The sequence below is a fragment of the Manis javanica genome, chromosome 5 (genome assembly GCF_040802235.1).
Source record: "Manis javanica isolate MJ-LG chromosome 5, MJ_LKY, whole genome shotgun sequence".
Lineage (NCBI taxonomy): Eukaryota > Metazoa > Chordata > Mammalia > Pholidota > Manidae > Manis > Manis javanica.
In genome coordinates, this window is record NC_133160.1 from 25,714,610 (window position 1) to 25,739,377 (window position 24,768).

Consider the following 24,768-nt stretch of genomic DNA (forward strand, 5'->3'; position numbering starts at 1 on the left):
ACATTTTTTTAGACATATCACATACTTAATAGACTACAGTATAGTGTAGCCTGCCCAACTTTTATATGCAGTGGGGAACCAAAAAATTCATTTGACCCACTTCATTGTGATATTTGCTTTCTGCAGTGGTCTGGAATGGAACCCTCAAAATCTTAGAGGTCTGTCTGTAGTGCTCCCCAAGCTCATGCTTGGTGAGAGTAGCTGGTACTGAGCAGGCAAGGACTCATCTGTCCCTTCCTCACTAACCCTGAAACATGACTCAGAGCCCCAAATGCGGCTCCATCCTGGGGCTGGGGCTCTGACTTCCCCACCTGGCCTGTGTGCCGGGGTGGAGCAGCCCCTCCATGGGAAGGCCGGCCAGGTCCACCAGTTCCGAGAAGTGTGACAGGGGTGTGAGGACCCACCTGCACTGCTGCTGGGCGGGGTCACATGCAGCCAAAGAGCCACAAGGCACAAAGTGAGAACCTTCCTCTCTCTCCAGTTTTCCTTCAATTTGTTATTAAGGAGAAAGTCTCTGTTGAGTGCTGGTGTGTTTTTAACACCTCTCTTAACACTTACTTCCCTTTTTAACAGATAGCAGACCTCTGCCTCCGAGCCTTCAGCAGGCAGCCGGATCTGGCAAGAATTTAATGACATTGTTTTGTTTTCATTGTACTTATTTTTATGGTTACCTTCTATTTATGGCACAAGATACTGGTTTTCCATTTATGGATGGATCTAAAGTTCCCTTTTGAAATGAATATATTTATGTTTTTAAAAGAGGGTCCATTTTAAGCAAAAAATATTATGTAGCTGGCAGCACAGGTGGTACCCAGACATGGAAAAAATTGTAATGAGGGACGTGATGGACTGAAAAGAAGGAAATGCCTCTCAGGTCAAATGCCTCTCCCACCCCCTATTTAACAGAAGGGACCACTGAGGCTTAGTGAGAGGAAGGGAATTTCTCAAGGTTCCACTGATGACATGGACCGAGAACTGTGGTGGGGACATCCTGTGCCAGAGGGGCAGGGCAGAGGTCAGGGACTGTGTGCACTCCCACTGGCCTGGCCATTGCACCAACCAGGGTCAGGGTCCTCCAAAGCTGGCCAAGTCACAGACTGAGTGCAAAACAGTTGGGTACTGAAGGAGAGGAGTGAGGCACACTGGTGTTTATCAAGCACTGTCCATGTGCTGGACCCTGCACTGCATGCTAGGCTTTGCTCCAGGGAACTCACAGATTCAGGGAAAGATACAGCCTACAAAAATAACTCAGGTGCCTGGCAGTAGTATGGCAGGTGCTCCAACAGAGGCATTCTAGCGACATCTGGGGTTTTTGCCTGTTGAGTAGCCATTTCCCCATTTTCTTTTGGGAAACCACCTTTCCCCACTCTTGGTTCATGTCCCTCAGTCTGGGCAAACCCCAGACCGACTTCAGAGGTGGGCATATGACCGGGCCTGGCCAATCAGAATGCTTCATTCCTCTGGCCTTAGGGATTCATACCAAGGTTGAACATGGGACCCAAGGCAGGACAATGGGGACCTTCCCTGAGGCTTTTGCTGGAACTGCTAGTGAAAGGACCCACTCCAGAGGGATTTCTAAAAGGATCCATGAGTTGCTAGGAGCCACCTTTGCCAACTAAAAGAGGAAAGGTTCTTTGAGAATGAAGCTGACACCAAGGAGAGCAGAGGTGAGAGATGGTGAGAAAGAGTTCTAATGATATCATGAGATCACCTGATTCAGGCATTTAGTCATGAAATCAATGGCCTGAAATCAGTTCTGGAAGCCAATGGCTTTTTTTTTTTCTCCCATTAGCCACTTTGAACTGGATTTCTGTCACTTACAACCAAAAGAGAGCTGGCCAATTCCAGGCAGCACCACAGTGTCCCGGGAAGTCTGGAAAGGGAGAGTAGATGGGGTGATGAAGATTTGTCTGGGAATCCTTTCCTGTGGAGGTGAGATTTGAAAAATGAAGAGGAATTGATACATGAAGGAGAAACAATATTTCTAGTGAAGGGAGCAGCTCGAGCAAAGGCTTGGCAGTGGAACAGTGTGGGGAACAGCAGGGTCAGTGTGGCTGGAAGAAGGAGGGGCCCAAAGAAGTGATGGGAGGGGCCTGGCAAGGGGAGATGATCTGCATGGTGCAGAAATTCAGTCTGTTCCTCTGCCTGCATCCTCCTCCTAACCCCTTCATCAGTTAATTTATCCACAACCATTTACTGAGGATTTACTATGTGCCAGGCTCTCTTGAAGGGCCGCTGAGATAGTAGTGGACAACACAGGCAAAATCCCTGCTCTCTTGTTGCTTCCATTCTAGTGGAAGGGGACAGGCAGTAAACGCGATAAATAAGTATCACAGGGTCAGGTTGTAGTAACTTCTGAAGAGAAGCTAAGACAAAGGGATAAAGACTGAGGGAGAGCTGTTTGGGATGATGAAAAGGTTCTGAAAATGGATGGTGGTGATGGTTGCACAACATTCTGAATGTAATGCTACAGAATTGAGCACTTAATAGTTAAAATGGTGAATTTTATGTTATGTATTTTTTACTACAATAAAAATAAGGCAGACTGGGGTGCTATATTAACTAGGGTGCTCAGGGTAGGCCTCCTTGAGGAGGTGACATTTGAGCAGACTTACTGAAGGGAATTTGCAAGCCTTGAGTATATGTGGGGGAGAGCATTCCAGGCAGAGGGCACTGAAAAGGCAAAAGCCGTGAGGCTAGAGTGTGTCCAGTGGGTTCTAAGGACTGCAAGGTGCCTGGTGCACCTGGGATCCGGAGAACAACAGGAGTTGGGGAGATGAGGCTGCAGGGGTGGTAGAGGACTTGGGACTTGGTTGTACGAGTGACAGGAAGCCATTGCAGGGTTGGGCAGGAGAGGGACATGAATTAGCCCTTTCTACTCACTCTTGCACCTCTCCAACTCTCTTAGAGGGGCAGTTATCTCACCTCTGCTTCCAGAACATCTCTCCTGGCTGCTGCCCTTGTTTGCCCACCTTCATCATCACTACTAGTTGAGGTCATTATTTTTACATGGCCAACATGAGTGGCCTCCAGCTGTCCTTCATGCCTCCTTCCAGCCAGGCCTCCACCATGGTCACCAGAGGCTCTTTCAACCTGCACATTTGAGTAGCCCTGGGTGAGAGCCACGTCTCCCCACTTTCTAGTCCAGCTCCTCAGTCTCTCCTGTCCTCACTCTCATCCCCCACACCTCAGCCTGCACTTCCCAAGAGGTCCCCCTGCTGCCTTGGGCTCTTTCTTCTCAAGGCTAGTGTACATACCCTTTCTTCTACACAGGGTCCTTATACCCTGAGATTCTCCTCCTAATCATTCAAGAGTCATTGCAGCGCACTCGTTGGCCAGGCCTTCCCCGACCATCCCAGCCCAGGTTGCCGGAACTCTTGCCTCTTCTGTGCTCCTTCAAGTCCCTGCCCCTTCCATGGTCAGAGCCCTGAGCACACTGTCCTGCAAGGCTGTTTGGTTTGGTGTGATTTTTTACAAGTCTCTTCCTCTTCTCATCACCTTGAACCCCTCAGGTCTCTGCCCATAGTATGTTCTCAATAAATATTTGTTAAATAAATGAATGAGTTTGGGATTTATCTTGCAGAAGCAACACTACCACCAATGACAATAACAATATAGCCAACTTAGGTTAGAGACTTGCTGAGTGCCAGACTAAACACTTTGGAGTCTGGATTTATTTTATTTTTCATAATCCTAGGAGGAAGTCACTGTAATTAGTCCCATTTTAGAGATGGGAAAACAGTCTTGGTGAGATTAAGCAATTTTTGCAAGGCCTTGTATCTCAGAAGCTAGCAGTCTCAAGTGTCTAGTCCAAGGCCATGGGCATACAACACAGCTGTGGGAGGTGTCTTGGCATTATTACATCCATGGGTGGGTTTCCAGGAGTCCCTGAAGCTCACATGAAGCTCAGTTTTCCATGAGCTTTTCTTGGGGGAGCAGGCCCACTGCCTTCATCAGAGTCTCAGAGGGGTTCTTGATAACCCCTACGCATAAGATGCCCTTTTACACACGAGGGAGAGAGATGCAGAGTTTGAATTTTGGATGGATGAGGACTAAGCTATGCTTTTAGAAAGACCACACTGTCTATTCTTTGCAACATTATTCTTAATAGAAAAAACTAGAAGCGCTCTTAGTGTTCACCAAGAGTGGACACATTAATTATATTATGGAACATCCTTCTGTAGAAGGGAATACCATGCAGCTATAAAGATGAATGAGGAAGATTTCTTACACAATGCACATATGTAGAATAATTCCAAGGTATATGTTTAAGTAAATGAAGGAAAGCACAGACCAGGCTGCATAATACACTTGTATTTGTGTTATTTAAAAAGGGAGGGGGTAAGATGATAGATCTACATTTGCTTCTATAGGCATAGAGCATCTTTGGCAACAGTCACAAGAAAGTAGACAATGGAACCCTACCTCATGTGGCTTTATGAAGATTAAGTGACTTAATATTAGGTAATTGCTTAGGAGAGTGGCCTACAGCAAGCACCAGAGGAGATTTCATTGGATAAAATAAAAGAAAGTTTGCCTCATGGAACAAGGTGTCTGAGGGGCAGGGAAGAGAATTTACTTTTCACTCAATGCTCTGAGGCACCTTTTGGATTTGGTACCATGGGCAAATATTTTCGATATACTTTTAAAGCATATTAAAGCAAATTAAATGTATCTAGATAGATAAAAGATCATCTGAGGGGGTCAGAGACTGGAAGGAGGTCCCGCCCAGGATCCCCAGGAATTAACTGGAATTGGTCAAAGGCTACATCGTGTGGTGTGAAAATCAGGACGTGAGGAGAAAGGGGAGGGGAACACCAAACCCCATGCCCCAGGGCCCACTATAAAAAGCACATTTAAAAACACCAGACTGGAAACGTTTTTTTAATATTATTATTATTTTTTTAAATAGCAAAAGCACGTCCCCCCAGGAGGCGTGCTGCAGCTGCGCCTCGGCAGTTCCCAGGTGATGTCAGTCCTGGCCCAGCGCCAGCCCCGGCCCCTTGGAGACAGTCTTGGTGGGTTCAGCTTGACTGTTTTTCCTTCCTGAGACTTGAGGACACCTTCCTGTCTCAAAGAAAGCAGCCTTTCCAGGGCTTTCTGGGAGCCAGGGGTTGTGGGGCAGTGATCCTGGGCTGAGAGAGGGGGAGAGGCAGGGGAAGGTGGGAGGAGGAGGAGGGAGAGGAGGAGGGGGAGGAGTGGGGGAGGAGGAGGGGGAAGAGAGGGAGGAGGGGGAGGGGGAGGAAAAGGGGGAGGAGGGGGAAGCAGGGGGGAGGAGGGGGAAGCAGGAGGGAGAGGAGGGGGAGGAGGGGAAGGAGGAGGGGGAGGGGGAGGAGAAGGGGGAAGCAGGGGTGGAGGAGGAGGGAGGAGGAGGAGGAGGAGGGGAGGGGGAGGAAAAGGAGGAGGAGGGGTAAGCAGGGGGGAGGAGTGGGAAGCAGGGGGGAGGGGAGGGGAAGGAGGGGAAGGGGAGGGGGATGGGGAGGAGAAGGGGGAAGCAGGGGGGTAGGAGGAGGGAGGAGGAGGAGGAGGAGGGGAGGGGGAGGAAAAGGGGGAGGAGGGGGAGGAGGCGGCTGCCTCAGGAAGAGTGAGTAGTGAGAGCCGAAGACACGGGCCCAGCTCCAGGGTGGCTTCTTAACCATCCCACAGGAGGCCGCAGGGAATCCAAGGCCCTCCTCCCTGACCCCATCCTCGCCTTGGCCTGGCTGCTGCCTGGGGGACACACTGGGGTGGGGTGGGGTTGGGGGGCAGGAGACATTCCCACGGAGTTCCCAGCTGGTCAGCGCCTTTCTCCTCCCCAAGCGCGGGGCCCGTCGCTCTCTTCCCTATGGCTAAAGTCCCGTTGCCAGTGTCTTCTGAGCTTCCAGGCAGTGTGGGCTTTCTGCAGACAGGATGAACCACAGATCTGGGTTCGAGGTGTGACTGCACTTCCAGCTGTGTGACCTCAGGCCAGCCACTGCCCCTTTTTGAGCACTATCCGTGAAGCGGGCGCAACTGACCTTGTAGTGTAGTGTGCAGGGGGACATGGCATGATGCCTCTTGGTCCTTCTGTGGGTATCTGTGAGCGCCTGCTATGTGCTGGTGCCCTGTGAAGCCCTGGGGATGCTGCAGCATGGCAGCAGCTGTAGGGCTCTGGCTTCGCGCTGCTTATGGGGGAGCGTTGCCTCCTGTCTGGGAACCTCAGCATTTAGCACAGGAGCAGCAGAGGAGGGAGGTTGAGAGGTGGGCTCTGGACTGCACGCCTGGGTCCATCCAAATCCTGGCCTGCCACTCAGTGGCTGTGTGACCTTGGGATTCCTCAGGATGCTAGCAGTCCCCACCTCGCAGGGCTGGGCAGGAGTGGATGAGTTACAGGGCTTAGGCAGGGCCCTCTGCAGAGACAGTGCTGGGAAAGCTTTAGCTATGATTATTCTCCTCTGTCCCTGAGGCTCGCTTTGCTTTGACTACCTCACAGAGCTACTCTGCGTGCTCAGAGATGTGTCAGAGATTGTCACATTATGATCAGTGGAGACCTGAGACCTCCAGCTGTCTCATCATTCTGATGCAGGGGTGGGCTGGACAATTTTGCAGAACCTTTTACACTCAGCAAATCCTTCTCTCTCCTCAGAGCATTGTTCCTATGTTTCCTCTACTGCCTCCCTGTCACCTGTACCCATACGCCTTGGAAACACCCATCACATTTTTATTACTTGCTGGGAGCCTGCAACTTTGATAGACTGGCCTCTACTAGAATAAGAGACCTTATCCTATTCACATGTGTCTTATCTCTGATCATTCCTTGTGTGGTCCACAGAGCAGTTCAACATATGTTTGTTGACTGACCGACTGACTGACTGACAGGCTGAGCCACCCACCCAACATTGGTCTATGATATTAAACTCTATCCTGTGCCTCCCGATAAGTTTCATGTCCTTGCTACTGGCTCAGGCCATGGACTCTGGAGTCAGACAGCCTGGGGTGAATCATGGTTATGCCCTTACCTTGCTGGGTGGTCTTGGGCTTGATTTTCTGGTCTGTGAAATGAGGATGACCACAGGATCCACCCACACGGGTGTCTCAAGATGAAGTGAGGCCATCCAGGGAAGTCACTTAGAGTGGTGCCTCCAGCTAGGGAGCCCACCAACATCAGTTATTCTGCTTACCGCTGCTCTGGAGGTGTCCCCGGGAGATGAAAATGGTGACTGAGACACATGGAATCTAGTTCTCGCTCATCTCTGACGTGCTGTGTGACATTGTGGATGTGCCTTGCTAGCTCTGGCTTCGGTGTCCACATTGACCTGCAGGGCTCTGAGGAGATGAGCTGCAGTGGCCCTTTAGACCCTCCAAGGGTCTGTGTTGAGTCTCTCCAGTTCTGGGTGCGTTGGCAATGCCAGGGAGCCTGGCGGAGCTGCAGGATCCTGGACCAACCCCCAGACTCTGATTCCCCTGATGCAGGCTGTGCCTGGGGCTCCTCTGGGTACACTGGGGCAGGGGTGACAGAGATGGGGAGATGCCCTTTTCTGTCTTGTTCTGGAAGCCCAGGTTTGGTAGGGCCCTTACAGGACTAGGCACATATCTGGTGAGGCCGTGTGGGAGTCTGCAACCAGAATAACTGGTTTAAATTCACTCACTTACCAACTGCTGTATGAACTCCCTGCGTCTCAGTTTCCTAATCTATAAAATGGGGCAATAATAGTAAACTTGTTGAGTAAGCTGTATTAATTTGCTTATGTAAAGTCATAGATCAAGGACTGACACATAGTAGGCCCTCCAAAAAGTCAGCAATTCCCAAGTTTAGAGATCTGGACAGCCAGAAAAAAACAACCAAATTTTACCAGTTTTCCCTCCTACAAGGCCAATCTGTCCCATTTAGCAGGTCTCACATCCTCATGGGCTGAAGTCTGGACTTTTAACTTTTCATCCTGCAATCACAAAGCCCTTCTGGTCTACCAGGTGCAGGTTGTGCTGAGATGAGGAAAACCAAGGCCCAGAGAGGCGTCACCTCACACAGGAGCAGTGACCAAGCTATATCAGGCCTGGTCTCCTGCCTTTCAGCCAGTTCACCCGCAGCACCTCCCCAGTTTCCAGGCCCTGCTGGCCTGCCCTCTGCCCCTGGCCCCCTGGGAGGCTGATCCCAGACCCGTGGGGTCTGCAAGTCTGGTCTGGATTAGACACGCTGAGAAGCAAACGTTGCCCCCCCAATCCCCCCAGCAGGCCGCCTGGTGGGGCCCGTGCTCACAGCTGCTGAGGCTCACAGGGATATAAATCATGGTGGCAGGAAGCTCGGGGATGGGGACCACCCTAGCCTCCTGAAGGGCACAGGGGCCTCAGAGCCGTGGGCAGGGATGCCTGGGTCCACTCAGGGTATTTTGTCATCTTGTTGCAGCTGAAGCAAGGGCGGGTCAGAGGGGGGCAGGAGACCATTTAGCAGGTCTCACATCCTCGTGGGCTGAGGTCTGGACTTTTAACTTTTCATTCTGCAATCATTGGCAACACACAGAGACCTAACAAAAGCAGTTCAGAGAACTCTCATATACCCTTTACCTGTAAACCATTTGTCACATCTGCTTTACCCTTCTGTTGCTTACATACATTATTTCTTTTTCTGAACCATCTGAGAGGAGGTCACCTACATCATGTTCCTCTACCCCTTAAAAACACTTCAGGGTGTATTTCTCAAGTGCAAGGATATCCTCTTACATAACCATACTGTTAGCAAAATTCAGACACCATAACATTGATACTTTCATCTACTGTTCTTACTCCAATTTTGTCAACTGCTCAGTAATGTCCTCCACAGTGTTTCCCCCTGCAGTACAGGATCCAGTTCAGGGTCATGTGTTGCCTTTCACTGTCCAGGTCTAGACTTTTGCTACCATGTCCACATGAATAAAACACACAGTAGAAGGAGATGCAGACAGGGTTGACCAGACATTCAGTTTTGATGTATGTCCTGTAAATTGATATTTTTTGTAAATCCCCTAATGTTCTCATGATGGTGCACCATACTTGTGACTGCATATGGGTGCTCAAGAGTTAACTTGCTAAAGATACCATAGTTTTGTTTTGTTTTGAATTTTTTAACTGAACGGGAGCCTCATAAAATGGAAGTGGCCTGGCCCAATGAGGTGGTGGAGGAACTCTGCGCTGGGGGAAGGGGCCTTGCATTCTCAGCTCTCATCAGCTTCAAATTTTGGCAACAGTGGCCCATCGCTGTTGCCCTGGGTGACCTCCAAGGCTTTCCCACTTGTGACTGTGGAATTAGGGAAGTGAGCCCTATGTGGTGAGGAGGCATACCTGGCTTCCTGGTCGCCCAGCTGGGCCAGGGACTCGGAGGACCTCAGATGGGTTGCTTCCTCTGTACTGACTCAGTCTCATTGTGAAATGACAGACTCTGAGACCATTCTCTTGCTGGTGTTCCTTGTGTCTAAGAAAGTTGGGGAGACAGTACAACCTGAGATTTTAGCCTCCCCTTCAGGGTCCTGGGTGGCCTGGCTGAAGTGGATCACTCCACCTCGAGCAGCCCTGGGTTTCTTCTCTCTGAGCTCTTTACTCCTCTGGCTCCGTGTTGGCCTTCACTCAGGGAGCCTTAAGAAGCTTGGCTGGGCTGGCCTGTCCTGAAGGTGGAAAGTGTGTGTTGGGGGCAGGAATGTTAGGCAAACGACCCCCCAAGGGACTGGTTCACAGCGGTGCCTCTCCCAAGCCATGTGTGATGGGCTGGCCTTGCAGCTCATAAAGGCTCAGATGTTAACTGTCCAGTGCCCAGGAACAAGGCTCAAGGAAGGCAGCAAGCCACAAAATGTATAACATGGAGCAGTATGCAGCTGTGAAAAAGCATGAAGCTGCTCTGAACACTGAAGTGTTCCCAGGATGTCTTGGTAAGGAAAAAAGTCCAAGGGCAGAACAGTGCGTATAATGCTACCACTTGTGTGGAAAAACAGTATATATGTGACTTGCTTGAAGGTGCAAAGACTATCTCTGCAGGAACCCCCAAGACCCTGGTTAATATCAATTGTCCCTGAGAACTGGAACTGAGTTGCTGGGAAGGGAGACTTATTGTCAGTTTGTTCTCTTTAGTGTCTTTTGAACTGTGAACTCTGTATAATCTGTCTCTAAGGAAATACAACAGAAAGAACCCAGGCTGAGTAGGCTCCTGAGGGGCTCCTGGGATGCTAAGTGCATTTCTTTATCTGCACACTGGATATACAAGTGTGCTCAGCTTGTGCCAACTCGTTGAGCTGTACACTTAACATCATGTGCACGTTCCCAAATGTATGTTATAACTCGGTAAATAGTTTCAACTTAGTATGCTGTAAATGATTGTTTAAATGTATATATATTACAAAAACTCTGCAGGACTACAGTGTTAACTGTGGTTGTGTTTGGGATGGGCAATTCTAGCATCCTGTAGCATTTGAATTGTTTACAGTGCAAACATTAGCAGAGGAATCTATGAATGCTTTGTCAGAAACAGCGATGAGTATAGAGCACTCCTGGAAGGATGCACAGGAAACTGCTAACAGCAGTTGTATTTGGGGAGGAGCCTGGGGTAGATGTGTACTTTCTACTGCATACTATTTGATACAAGTTGAATTGTTTACCCAGTGCATAAATGGGTCTATTAAAAACCATTTAACATAGCAAAGCAAATAATCATTCTCTCCCAGCTGCTCTTGATGGTTAGAGATCAACAAGGGAAGCCCAGAAGGGTCAAGCAAATTCTTGGGGGTCACCCAACAGATCTAATGGCAGAAGTGGGCCTCTAGCCCTGAGTACCCAAATGTCTCCTCTATCCCCTCTCAAGTTTCCTGCCATTGAAGAGGTCAAGTCCTTTTCCTATGGCTTTGCCAGGGGCTGCCTGGCCATGGACTCAGGTAGGCACAGGGAATGCAATGTGCTTTCCTAGCTAGTTCCCGAAGGGGGAAGCATGGCTCCACTGGGACACAGGATAGGCCAGACCAGTGTCCCTAGAACACAGGGTGAGCAAGGTGGGGAATGCTTGGAAAACTTTCCCTGGTGGGATCCTCCTTCCTCCTTTTCATACCAAAGGAGTTAGGTGTGGTGGCTTCATGACCCACTCCAACCTGGACTGGCAATACTGGCGACCCCCCTATTCTCCTGGGACCTCATTTTTTGTCAGTGAGGCAGGCAGGGTGGGTCTGGCTCAGAGTTTGTGGCACCGTGCCTGGCATGGAGCGGGTGCTCAATAATCTGTCGATGTGCAAAATGGCAGCCCTGCTTCAGGTTCAGAGGGTCAAGGGCAGGGGGTGGCAGAGCAGAGTGGATATGAGCATGGATGCTGGAGCCATGCTTCACTCAGTAAACATGAAATAGAAGTTTGTTAGATACATACATTTTAAAAATAGGCATATGAGGGTGCCTTGAAGAAAAGGTGGCTACCTGGCTCTGCTGCCACCTGGTCCCTCCCTGCTTTTTCCTCCCTTCTTCCAGCCTCCCAAGCATCTCTGCTCCTGGCTTCCCAGAAACAGAGTCCCAGCTGGAGAGCCAAGAACTCCTGGCTCCACTGAACAGCTGTCACCATCACCGTATTGATTGACTCTGCAAAACAGGAAAACATTAGCCCCATCTCCCAGGGCTACTGGGAGGATAACTGGGGTCCTGGGGGCTGGCACTCCATCTGGGGGATCTCCAAGGGAGGAGAAGGCTTTAAAGGAAGACAAACCTCAAGTCCTCGTCCTGCCACATGCCAGCCATGTGCCTTTGGGTGTCACTGTTCTTCCAAATCATCTCAGCTAAAATAGGTTAAGAATATCCCATTAGCACACCCTCGCTTCCATATGAGGAAAAAGGCACACCTATACAGCCATGTCTGTGAGGACATGGACAAGGCATGGCCTACAGTGTGGGGCACTCACTAAAGTGGCACAAGCAGCTACTCAAGGACTGAGGATACCCTTTACCTCTGTGTACTGACCAGAGATGACAGCCAGGCAAGGTTAAAAAGGAAGGAACAGAAAGCGTGTGCAATGTGCTACCAACCATGTAAAGAATGTAAGAAAGCATGTATTTCTGGATTTGCTTAGTTATTCATAGGGAATGGGCATGTCAAAAAAATCTATTGGTGAGGCCTGCAGGAAGAACTGGTGGCTGGAGGACATGAGGGAGGGAGATGTCACCAGATAGCCTCCTGTACCTTTGAGTTTTGAACCAGGTAAATGAATATATTCCTCTTCAAAAATACATAAAATTATGATTTCTTTAAAAACTGCACCAGGCCCCTCACAGTTGTTCAAGACTGGGAGGAAACTGTGCTTATTCTGACTTTTGGAGAGGGTGCCACCCTGCTTTCCCCAGCTGCAGCCCCTCCAGGGTCCCACGCAGCACCTGTGACATCTGTGTCTCTGCCAAAGTCAAGGGGAAGGGCCACCTCTGACCTCTCATGTCCCTGAGACCCTCCCTTCTTCATCTTGGAACATCTTTTAATTAAAAATATCTTTTATTTTAAACCCATCAATTCTCTCTCTCTCTTTCACACACACACCCACACTCATGCAGACATGCACACTTCCTCTGTCACTAACAGCTTTGTGTTTTCGAAAGTTCTGCCTTGTCTCTGACCAGCCAGGGCTGGGGCTGGCTGGCTGGGTCCTCACTGCTCTCCAGGGGTGGGTGGAGATGTCCCAGGGGGCCTGCCCAGAGGGTCATGGGCCCAGGCCATTGTCCTCTGGTCCCTATACAAAGGAAGGCTGCATTTGGCCCCGGGGGTCTTCTCCCCTGTTCAACCAGTGGCTGGCTTCTGGCCTCCTTCTTCAGGGTCCTGCTTGGAACAAATGCCAGAGGAGTCCGGGTTCATCTCCTTGGCACTCGAAGGGGGGCCACCCCCCTCACCTTCAAGCAGCTGCCCCCCAGGTCACGACGGCTACCCTGCAGGAGGGAAGAAAGAGGTATTAGGAAATTTGATCAGGTCACCATGAACAATGGTCCAAACCTCTGTGTCCAGCAACATGGGACTTGATAAGTGAATCAGTCAGCCCCACAATAAAGTTCTCTGCACAAGGCAGAAGAAACTCTTGAAAAAGACTGATAGGGAATGATGTCATGATAACATTTAAGGACAAAAGCAAGAACTGAGGGAATGTCCCTGTATGCCGAGATGTTTAGAGAGAAGGGCACATGGGAAATGGCTCATGGGTTTCCCCAGAGGAGAGGAATTTGAGGAGGAGGAGACAGCGTGGGAGGGAGGCTTTTTAAAATCTCTATCTACTGTTTCACCTTTCTCATTTCTTCCCCACATAATTTGTTGCTTTAAAAAAAATCTGATACATTATAACTCATAGTGTTTCATATTAAAGGGCAAAATGTGGTCACCCCACTGCCCAGCTGGAGCCCAGTGACTAATTCAACCTTCAAAGTAGCCTAAGGATTTTAGCCTCCTGCCTTCATTCAGGGGGTTCCCTCTTTCAGGAATGTGTTCTTTGGTCCTATCTCCCTTGGAAGGTTTTCTCTATTCCTGCAATTGCCTAGCACTTCTGGGGATATCCCACCAGGATAAAACTCAGAGGGGGAAGACAGGGTGTGTCTTTTGTTCCCCATTAGGCTGGGAGTTCAGGGGTGGTAGGGAAAAGTTCTCACCCAGTGGCCCCAGTTTCAGCCCAGGGCCTGGAATAGAGGAGGTGCCAACCCATGCTGCCCGCATCAATGGAGCCTGCTAGGAGATGTGCTAATGGTGGCAGGCCCAGAAGCGTCCTGCCTCTCACTCTGCAGGGCACTCTCTGCTCAGCACTCAGGTCTGACACATGGGTTCATCCTTATTGTAAGCCAGCAAGTCTGCAAACATTAGAGCACCCCCTCTTTTGAGGCCTCCAGCTGTTGAATAGTGACCCAGAGGCACCTAGCCAGTTGGTGAAAGAGCTAGGCTAGAAATCCATGTTGTCCAACAGTCTGTCCTGTTTCCAGGACACCATGGTATCTGAAATCACACTGTAAATGCTCACCCGTGAGCCTGGCCAGGAGGTGATGGGACAGGCATCTTTCTCAGCCATGTAGAGAAATAGCTAGCCATCTGGGAGCTCTGCCCGCCTCCGCCCCTGGGCCCAGGTTGGGGCAGATCCATCCAGATGTGAGCCCAGCCTCCCTCGAGGCTCTCCAGGCCCAGGGACAGCATGTTCATTCACAGGCAGGGCTATTTTGAGGGCTGAGGCCACAGTCCCAGCAGAGCCTGGGGCTTGGGCTTCTCAGACAAACTCTGGCAGGAGTGGTTGAGAAGGGGATAGGAGTGGGGGGAAAGGGGGTGTAGTGCTGAGGTTGGGGTATGGAAAATTGGCCTCACACCTCCCTCTGGGTCCTCAGGGACAGGGAGAGCCACCTCCACTCCAAGTCTGCCGATCATCAGGAGACCTCAGCCCCCTGAGAATGCTGGGACTGTTCACTTCCCTAAACCTCAGTTTCCTCACCTATGAAATGGGGACAAAATGATCTACTTGTTACCCCAGGGTGCAGTTGAATACAAATTCAGCTGTGAAAGAGACTTATAAACTCCAAAAGCTTGGAAGAGGCCTTGATTTAGGTCTCAGCTTTTTTGTCCCTTAAGAACTTACAGCCAAAAAATAAAAAAATTAAAAAAAAAAGAACTTACAGCCAAGGGCTCTGATAAGCACCAGAGCTAGTTTAGGAGTCGGGCTTGAGTGAGACAGATCTGCCCTTCAAGCCCTGCTCTGCCATGGGCTAACTGTTGGATCTGAGGCAAGTGACTTCATTTCACTGAGCCTCGGTTTCCCCATGTGCAAAGTAAGTTACTATGAGGATTACGAATGTTAACACAGGTAAAGCCATTAGCACAGCGTCAGGAACACAGTAAGTGTTCAATAAATGTTCACAAGTGTTATCATCAGCATCATCTGGTAATGGCCTCCTTGTCCCACTACCCTCTGTGCCACTTCTGCTCCCAAGCTGGTACAGCAAATGGGGGGGCCTTACAAGACCATCCCATCCAATACCACACCCCCAGGTGACAAAAAGGGAAACAGGGCAGAGTAAGACTGCCCTGCCATCTCCATCACAGAGGGCCACACCTAACCCCTCCTTAAACAGGAAGATGCTACAGGGAACTGTTTCCATGGTGACCCCAATCCCAGACCAGCCAGGTGGGAGGGAGGTGGTGGCTCAGAATGAAGGAATAGTCTAGGGCCTTGGAGCTCTCTGGCTTCCCAAACTCAGAAGACAAACTCCAAGACAGCCAATTTTCTTCCAGGAAAATGTGGAGGGGCCAGAGCTGGCCAGGATCTCCCCTCTTGCCTGTTCCCAGAGGAGCCTGTGTGGGTTAGAGCATGGCTTCTGCAGCCAAATTTGGCTGGGTTCTTGGTCCTGCAGACAGATCCCAGGGAAGCAGCCAGACCCAGGCGAGGCCCCGTGACCTGTGGGACAGGCCCAAGCCCACCTGCCACCCAACTGGCCTACCTGTTGCGGGCATGAGCAGGTGATAGACACTTCTCCTCCAGGCCTGCAATTACAGTCCCCTCCCACAACACTGACCTTTGCTACGCCCCAATCAGGCAGACCTGAGTTCGAATCCAGACTCCCTCATGGGTGGTGTCTCTGGACCAGTGACAGCGTCTCTAAGCTGTTGGGGATAACAGAACACCTCCTTCCCCCACTGCTGAGGGGCTTTAATGATAATATGTGAAGGTGCTTAGCACAGATCAGTGCCTATCAAGGCTGCTGAGATGGCTGTCACTGCTTAGCCTCCGCCTCCCCTCTGTGCCCCGTTACTTTCAGTGTTTATCCCTTTTGCTTTTCTAGGTTATGTTTCCTGATCCCCAACTCTTGCTGGATCTTTATGATACCAAACTGGCCTCTAGTACACTTTTCACTACCCTCTTGTCTGCTTACCTCTGTTCCCAAGCATCTTCCTCCAGGCCCTGACAGGCCCTTTGGGTTCCCCCTTCCCACCATCAGGCTGCAGCTTTCCTGTCTTCATTGCCTGGCCCTGGTGCTGTGCTGGGAGTTCCTGATTGTGCTGAGTAGGGACCCACAACCTGTGTCTTTGGGCATGTTCTCAGAGCCGAAAGAAGGTGGCTATTGGTAGAAAAGGTTTGTTGAACTGAATGAACAGGTGAAAGGCAGTCAGGGAGTATTGCCGAAGGCCCAGGCAGCCCTTCACATCCCAGGCTGGACACCTGAAGGCCCACCCGGCTTTCCAGCTCAGCTTGGAGCACTGACCGGGGCCCATAGCTGGGAGTGGCAGGGACCCTCGACAGGATACAAGTCAGAGTCTAAGAATGACTCAGGGAAACTGAAGTAGCCATGGGAGTGAAAGGCTGGGAGTCTGATGAGCTAGAAGAGGATGGTCTGAAGCTAGGACACAGATGCTTCTCCAGAACAGAAAGAAGTCGGGGACCTGGGCAGCTCTGAGCACCAAAGAATGGGGGACTCAGAGACCTGACTCCAATCCCCCATGCACTTTCCCTTTCCAAAAGGCTGGGGGCCAGTCAGCGACTCTCTCAGCCTCAGTTTCTCTATATGTAAATGGTAGCTGCTGGGATCCAAAACTGTCACAAAGACAAGCTTTCTTGCAGTAGGAAAAGCCCAGGCCAGGCAGAAAAGTCAGAGATGAAGCAGCTCCTTGTGTCCTGGCCAGGAGAAAGAGCTTTCAGCCAGGAGAGGCCGCTGGCCACCTCTGCAGCTACCAGCCCCATCCACACCCTCCCTGTGTCCTGACCCAGGACAGACCACAGGAGCTACAGTCCAGCTTTGCCCAGCTGACTCGAGAGTCCTCCCCCAACTCCATCTCTTTTGGAGCTGCGTGCCTTCGTGGCATCCTCTTCTCTGCTCCTACTGTTCATCCGCTGGGTACCTCAGGCTCTCAGTCAGGGCTCTGCGTCCCATTTCTGCTCAGTCTCTTGCCCTTAGGTCAGTTCTGAGGATGGGGGACAATTATTTTCCTGCAGGGGTAGCTCAGGGCAACACATACCCAGCCTGCATTCTGGCTTCTCAGCTGAGTAAGGTAGGCCTGTGATCACATCTCTCTGAGCCTCAGGTCCTCATCAGTGATAAAATGTGCAGAATAACTACCTGCCTGAAGGGGTTCTTGTGAAGGTTTAAAAAAAGGTGAGGATGAGGAACGCGCCCACACACAGGAAGAGCTCAACAAATGATGGCCTTTGTTATTATTTCCTCGTGCCCTCTTCCCAGGACACCTTGCAGGGGTGTCCCTCCTTGAGCAATCACCATCCTCTATGTCATGGCTGAGCTCTGGGCTTCCCTGCACCCCTTCTGTTTCGGGGACATTAGCCAGTGGTTTTCTGCTTCACACCAAACCCTGAGCTTGGAGCACCGCACCCCAACGAACTTCCCATGGCTTCCTGCTTTCTTCACTGGGGTTTCTGCCCCTCTTCTGCTCCCAAAGAGGCCCAGTCCCCCGGGAGCCCCTGACCCCGCGGTCCTAGTACTGGAGCTCCTCGCACTCACCCCCTTGCGCTGGTTGCTGAGGCAGAAGGTGCAGATGGAGCGGGGCTGGCGGCCGCCGTCGGGGACGGCGGGGACTGCACTCTTGGCGCTGCCGGCCGCACGGAAGCACGGCTGCCCGTCGTCGGCCGCGTCGCCCAGCAGCAGCACGTTGGCCAGGTGCGCGATGTAGCTGGACGCCAGGCGCAGCGTCTCGATTTTGGACAGCTTGCGGTCCACCGGCTCGGTGGGGATGAGTGTGCGCAGCGCCGTGAAGGCTGTATTCACGCTCTGCGTGCGGTCCCTCTCCCGCGCGTTGGCTGCCTGCCGCTGTCGCACGACCACCACCGGGCCCGCACCGCTCCCTGCCCGCCGCCCGCCCCCAGGGCCGGGGCCGCGCCGCGCCGCCTCCAGGCCCTCGCAGCAGCCGAAAGACTGGTCGGAGGCGTCGCTCTCGCTGCGGTTCTCCTCGTCCTCGCTCAGCAGCCGCACGTCCGGGTACAGCACGTGCGCGCCGACGGGGCGCAGTAGCGCGAACGCCATGGGCGCCGGACCGCGTCCTCCGTGTGCCGCGTCCCAGCGTTTGCTGCGCCCCGCCGTGCGCTCCCGCGCGCTCCCACCGCCCGGCCGGCCGCCGCCTTATAGCCGAGGGAGGGGCCAATGGCGAGGCCGCCCCGGCTGGGGAGGGGGCTCCGCCCTGGCCAATGGGAAGGCTCCCGCCGCGCCCCGGCCAATGGCGACGCGCCCGCCTCCCCTGTCCCTCAGGTTGAAAGCGGCCCGGGAGACGGTGGCCCGCCCTGAAGGTTCCCAGTCCTCGCGGGTGAGTCGGGCAAATGTCGGGAGTCTGGGTAGGTGGGTGGGATTGGGTGTGTCAGGATCCGGACTCCATAGCCCCAGCCTAGACTCGCAGGGAGGCTGCGGGCAGGTCCTTCTCTCAGCTTCAACTTCCTTATTGGAAAAAGTGCAGAGAAACCAGCTTGGGTTTTTCCGCCTTTAAATTCTAATATTGTGGTTTGGCAACTTTCGCTGTGTGTATGTCTGTAATAATGGGGGAAGGAGGCCTTTTGATAGGACAGATTCCTCCATTCTTATTTAGCAGATCTGGAACGGGGCCCAGGAATCTGCATTATCAAGATAGTGGTGTCTTAAAAAAAAAAGCAAAATAAAAACAAAACACACCAATCCCAGTAGCTCCGTTCATTCTTGTTCATGCAACAAATTTTTCTTGGGTCCCTGGTGTATCAGGCATGGTTTTAGGTCTAAGATAGAGACATACAAAACAAACTCTGCCCTCACAGAATTGACATTTTGTTTGAGGTCCTAGGGTGTTCCCGACACTTTGCTGATCATTAACTGCTCCCCTCTGAAGTTGAAGGAGTACCCCTGATTTACAGATATGAGAGCTCTGGCCTTCAGTCTTAGAAGTGGTTAGTGGGGGAACTAGCCCCAGCCTATTTGGCTTCACTATCACCCCCATTCCATTCCATCCACTCCCCAGCCCCCTAACAAATGCAAGTTTTCCCTCCTTACTCCCCACAGTCCCACCCTGGACAGTTGCAACCTCCCTGGCTCCTACTCATGCCCCTTCCAACCTCCTTCCCAAATGCCACCTCCTCCCAACACACACACACACACACACACACACACACACACACACACACACACACACAGAGATTGAGAGAGAGAGAGAGAGAGAGAGAGGCAGGCTATCAGAGGCCCTGGGAAGAATTACAGAACTGATGATGGCTGCTGGGGGTCCCCATGTCGCTCATGCCCCTTTTCTAACTCCATCCTGGGGGCTGACCAAGACTGTATCCACTTGGCCTTGAAAATAACTTTCTCTTTAGCCCAATCGGCAGCCCATGTGGCAGAGAAAGCATCGGGGGTGAGGCAGGAAGGTTTCTAGGTGGATTTTGGCTCCGTCTGCCTTTCTGGGTCTCGGTTTTCTTGAAGATTACTCTCAGCTCTGCCATGCTCCGCTTTCCTGGCTTCCCTAACCTGGGCCAGAAGGGGTGAGAAGGGGCCTGGAGGATTTCCCTGGGCTGCTGTGAGAGCAGCCTCTGAAGTCTCAGGCTCCAGGGTCTTCGGGAAGGCTGTTCCCACACCTGGCTCCCCCGCCTCTCCTCGTTTGACCATGACCCCAGCCAAGCTGGGCTTTGGGGAGGAGGAGAAGGAGCCTCCGTGGCCCCCTCCCCGCAGGGCCAGTCCCACACGCAGCCCCAGGCCAGGCTGCTGCTTCCTGAGCTGATGAGTTATTACCGGGAGATTTCCTTCCCTGTCTGCGCTGCCTCCCGGGGGCTCTGGGCTCCCTTCACTTTCACTTTCTAGCCCCCCCCCCCAGCCCACCCGGCCCCTGTCTCCCCTTTTCTGCTCTCGACCCTCAGGTGGCTTTAAATTCCTCTGTCCAGCCCCCTCCCCATCCAGCTTGATCTGGAGAAGCCAAACAGGACCAGAGTGGGCTGGGAAGGAGGGAGGGGCTTACGTGGTAGGCTCATTCATTCATTTGCTCCTCCGGCAGCTTTTGACACATGGGACCCTGGGAGTAAAATAAAACCATGAATGAGTCTGAGACGGGCCTTATGCAGCCAAGAAGGGAAGGCGAGCCGTAAACAAAGAATTCCAGGACAATGTGGTAGGACCAAGCCAGGGTCTGGCGTCAGAGAGATGGGGTTCCAGCCCAAGGTTAGCTGCCTCTCAGAGTCTCAGTTTCCTGCTCTGAAAGCTGGGTTATAATAGTACCCATTCTGAGGGCTGATGGGGTTCTGTCAGTTTATAGCAATAAAGCCAGCAAGGCACACACAGAGCACTCAACATCCGAAAGGAGCTTGTGCTAGTGTTAGGGGCGGGCCCCAGGCCAAGGAGCAGCTTTGACTCTGTTCCAGGCCTTGTCCCTGGGAAGGGGATGGGGCTCCTGCCACACTCGCAGCTCGCTCACCCAGGGGGCTTTGGCATCTCCCATCTGTCTGTCTGCTCCAGGCATGCCAGCCTCCTCACTCTCCCTGAAGCCAACCTCTGCCCCGCACACACTGTCCCCAAACATCCCCATAGCTTCTTTCCAATCTTCACTCACATCCCGTCTCCTCAGGGAGGCATTCCCTGACCATCGGGACTAAAAGAGCAACCGCCCCTCCCCATCAGCACCCCACAACTATCCTTCTCCCCTTACCCTACTTCAGTTCTTTCCATAGAATTTACCACCACTTTCATTCATTCAACTGGAAATCTTAATTGTGCACCTACTATGTGCTAGGCATAGCTCTGGGTCATGGGAATATAGCAGCCAATACACTTACACGTGTCTTTGTCTCCTGGCTGACTTCCCCCACTGCTGTAAGCTTCATGGAGCAAGGACATTGTATATTGCTCATCTCACTTCTGCCCTCTCACAGTCTTCTGAGATAGGTATTGTTATTATTCCAATTTTGCTGATGAATAAACTTAGTTTCCAAGAAGGAAGGTGATTCCCTTAAGGTCACATTGTGGGCCAGTTGGAGAGCTCAGGTCAGCCACACTCTTTCCCCAGCACATGGTGTTTCAGGCCTCCCAAAGGCACATGAGACTGAGTAGGTGTCCGCCAGGTAAGAGAAGGAGGGTCACAGACTGATAGGACAATGGGTGGCCCCACCTTACCGACAGGGCACCCTAGGCTTCAGTCCCTCTAAAACACTTGGGAGTTCCTCCAAGGCACTCAGTTCCTCCCAGGCTCATTTCTGAGTCTTTGCTCCAGCTGTCCTCCATGCCTGGTATGCCCATCCCTTTGGATCTCACTGGACAACCCCACTTCTCTGCCAAAGTTTGGTGGCTTCTCAGTGGAGACTGTTTTGCCGCTCCTCCCCTACCTTGGTGTAAAGTCTTGTGTTGATCACTGTATTATAACTTCTTGCCCTCACCTGATTCCCCACTCTCATTTCCCTTCCACCACAGGGCATCCACTCTAATATTTTTTAAAAGACTTTATTTTTTAGAGCAGTTTTAGCTTTACAACAAAATTGAGAAGGTAGAGATTTCCCATATACCCTGAGCCTCACACATGTACAGCCTCCCCATTATCGACATCACTCACCAGAAAGGGACATTTGTTATATGTGATGAACTTACACTGACACATTATCACCCAAAGTCTGGAGTTTACTGTACACTCTTGGTGTACATTCTATGGGTTTGGACAAATGTTTATAATGACATGTATCTATCATTATAAGTAATTTCGCTGCCCTAAATCCCTCTGTGCTCTGCCTGTTCATTTACCCTCCATCCCTGCCACCACTGATCTTTTTATTGTTTCTGTAGTTCTTTCTTTTTCAGAATTTCATATAGTTGTAGTCGTATAGTTTGTAGCCTTCTCAGATTTACTTCTCTCACTTAGTAATGTGCATTTAAGGTTCCTCCATGTCTTTTCTTTTCCTCCAGCTCATTTCTTTTTAGCGCTGAATAATATTCCATTGTCTAGATGTACCACAATTTATTTATCCATTCACCCACTGAAGAACATCTTGATGGCTTCCAAATTTTGGCAATTATGATTAAGGCTTCTATGACAATCATGTGCAGGTTTTTCTGTGGACATAAGTCTTTGAGTTCTTTGTGTAAATACCAAGGAGCAGGATTGCTGGATCCTATGATAAGCATTTATTTAGCTTTAGAAGAAACCATCAAATTGTCTTGCAGAGTGGCTGTACCATTTTGCATTCCCACCAGTGATAGATAAGAATTCCTGTTGCTCCACATCCTCACCAGCATTTGGTGTTGTCAATGTTCTGTAGTTTGGCCCCTCTAATAGGTCTGTAGTGGTATCACATTATTTTAATTTGCATTTCCTTGATGACATATGATGTGGAACATCTTTTCACATGCTTATTTGCCATCTGTGTATCTTCTTTGGTGAGGGGTGTGTCTTTGAATATGTATTTATCCTTATAAGATATATGTTGCTGATTTGTGTGAGTGGGCTATTAATTTACACAAATGGTAGTTTCTATAGGTCTCTTTCTCAGGTTGTTTTGTTTGCTTGACACTGTGGTCTGTGTGCTGAATTTAACTGGAGTCTATTGCTTCTAACTGCTGCTTATTATGCATGGCATGTGTGCATCTACAACGCCTCCTTTTCCATTGACTTATTGATGGACACTGTGGCTACCTCTAACTTCTGCCTTCCCAAGCAAAGCTGTGATGAACTTTCAGTACATGACTCTCATGGACTCCTGTGTGTGTTTCTCTGGGATATACACCAAGGGCAGGATTCCTGGGGCAGAGAGAAGATACATACTCAGCTGAGGCGCTGTCTGACTGTACTCCAAGATGGCTGCCACAGCCCACATGCCAGAGTGACATGAAGGACCACTTTCTCTCACATCATTCCTGGTACTTGGAATTATCTGATTTCCTATTATAATCTGCATTTCTCTGATGACAGAGAAATAGGTTGTTTTCTATCTCATTATGTTTTGAGTTTCTTCCACTAGACTGTGAGTGGAATCCTAGGCCACAGGCTGGCACACTGTGGGCAATAATGAATACTTGCTGAATAAATGAATGAATGAAAAGGCTGATACACAGGCTCCCACACCTAGTTTGTACCAAACCTCGACCTAGATGGTGGTGGTACATGTGTGTATGTATGTGTATAGGTGAAGGGACACACAAACAAGGACAAAGTCCTGCATGTCAATCTATTTGGAGAAAAAAAACTAATGATAGTTAACGTTGATTAAGGGCCAACTTTGTGTCAAGAACTCACAGATACATTGATCACAAACTGAAGTTCAGTTAGGCAAGATAAAAATGTATTTCTCTCTCATATTGAAGGTGTTTGCTTGTGGGGCTAGTCTGTGGTGTGATACCCAACCTCCAAGATAACCCCAATAATCCTTGTCTCCTGATATTCATCCCTTGTGTAGACCCCTCCTCTACTGAGCCACATCTGACTTGTGTGACCAGAAGAATATGGCAGAAGTGACAGCATGTGACTGACATCTAGCCGATAAAGACATTGAGCTTCCGCCTTGTTCTCTTGAGTCACTCACTCTGGGGACAGGAGCCACCATGTAATGACAGCATTCAAGTTGTTCTGTGAAGAGGCCTATATAAAGAGGAACTAAGGTCCCCAGCCTACAACTGGCACTGACTTGCCAGCCATGTGAGTCAGTCTTCTTGGATGTGGCTCTTGAATTCCTGACCCACAGGGACTGTGGAAAACAATAACCATAATAAAGAAAGGCAAATAAAGAATGATAAAGAGAATACATAATTATTGGTGCCAGAAGTCCCTAAGTTTAGAGTGTTTGGTGATATAACATTAGCTAGCTAAACTAGGCTACGTTAAGGACCCAGGCTCTACCTATCTTTTTGCTCTACCATATGTGGCTTCAACTCTCCACATTGTCTCATAGAGCAAAAAGGCTGCTGCTACCATTCCGTCTGCATTCCAACTGACAAAAAGGAGAAAGAGGTAGAAGAAGGAAGGGCATACTTCATCCTTAGAGGACCTTGTCTGGGAGATACAACCTCCTTTTGCCTATGTCCCCTTGGCCACACCTTGTCATTTGCTCATACTTTGCTGAAAAGGAGGCTGAGAAATGTAGTCTTCATTGCAGGTGCCCACACATCCCGCTGAATACTGGGTTTCTATAGTAAAGAGGAAGGACAGTACAGATACAGGTAACAACTAGTGATGTCTGCCACAGTTGTTACCTCTGGGTGTAATGCAGTGTCACACAGCTACGTTTTGCAAATTCGGGAGCCTGACTGCCTGGGTTCAGCTTTGCCATTTTCTAGCCATGTGATCTTGGAAAATGTGACTGAATTTCTCTATGCCTCAGTTTCCTCATTTGGAAAACAGGGATCATGATAGAACCTGCCTACATAGGATTGTGGTGAGGATTGAATGACTCATAGCATTTATAGCAGTCCGTACATGCCATATGAGCATTAGCTGTTATCATTATTTAATCTTTCCAAGGTGTTTTCTCAACATCACACAACCAGGAAGTGATGGAAGCAGAATTTTTCCAACTTGCCTCATCCCACTGAAATTTTTAGAGAACAAGATCAAGACCCAGGTCAGTACCTAGCACTTAATAAGCATCCAGAAATATCTGTTGAATGAGTGTCTTAAATGAACATTCAAACCATCCTTACATTGAGATGGCAGGTTTTGTTTTGTTCTGTGGTTCTGTTCAGGTTAATGAGAAAGAACTCCACTGACCCCATGCAGTTTCTCCTGTGTGGGGCTGGTACCTTTGATTCCACCACCAGAGTTCAGTCTCTCTAAAGTCCCTCCAGGCCATCATTTTTTTTTTTTTTGGTGTCATTAAACTACAATTACATGAAGAACATTATGTTTACTAGGCTCCCCCCTTCACCAAGTCCCTCCCACATACCACTTCACAG

The 24,768-nt window shown here is 50.4% G+C and overlaps 1 protein-coding gene and 1 long non-coding RNA gene across 2 annotated transcripts; one reads left to right on the forward strand and one right to left on the reverse strand.

Annotated features, from left to right (window-relative positions):
* Positions 1 to 11,161: 11,161 nt before the first annotated feature.
* TCF15 (transcription factor 15) lies at positions 11,162 to 18,014 on the reverse strand. Its single transcript, XM_037004598.2, has 2 exons — positions 17,404 to 18,014; positions 11,162 to 12,861 (listed from the first exon to the last, which is right to left on the reverse strand). Exons 1-2 carry the CDS (start codon positions 17,920 to 17,922, stop codon positions 12,787 to 12,789), a joined length of 594 nt encoding a protein of 197 aa, XP_036860493.1. The 5' UTR covers positions 17,923 to 18,014; the 3' UTR covers positions 11,162 to 12,786.
* An 83-nt stretch (positions 18,015 to 18,097) lies between these two features.
* LOC140849485 (uncharacterized) lies at positions 18,098 to 23,611 on the forward strand. Its single transcript, XR_012131401.1, has 3 exons — positions 18,098 to 18,199; positions 22,617 to 22,740; positions 23,277 to 23,611. It is a non-coding gene; the product is annotated as an uncharacterized lncRNA (long non-coding RNA).
* The last annotated feature ends 1,157 nt before the right edge of the window (positions 23,612 to 24,768 follow it).

What these genes read in the sequence shown, in the direction of transcription:
- TCF15 (XM_037004598.2), bottom strand. Translation starts at nt 17,922, where the DNA reads ATGGCGTTCGCGCTACTGCGCCCCGTCGGCGCGCACGTGCTGTACCCG. An exon ending in TCAGCAACCAGCGCAAGGGG is followed by an intron (nt 12,862 to 17,403) that starts GTGAGTGCGAGG and finishes TCCCTCCTGCAG; the next exon opens with GGTAGCCGTCGTGACCTGGG.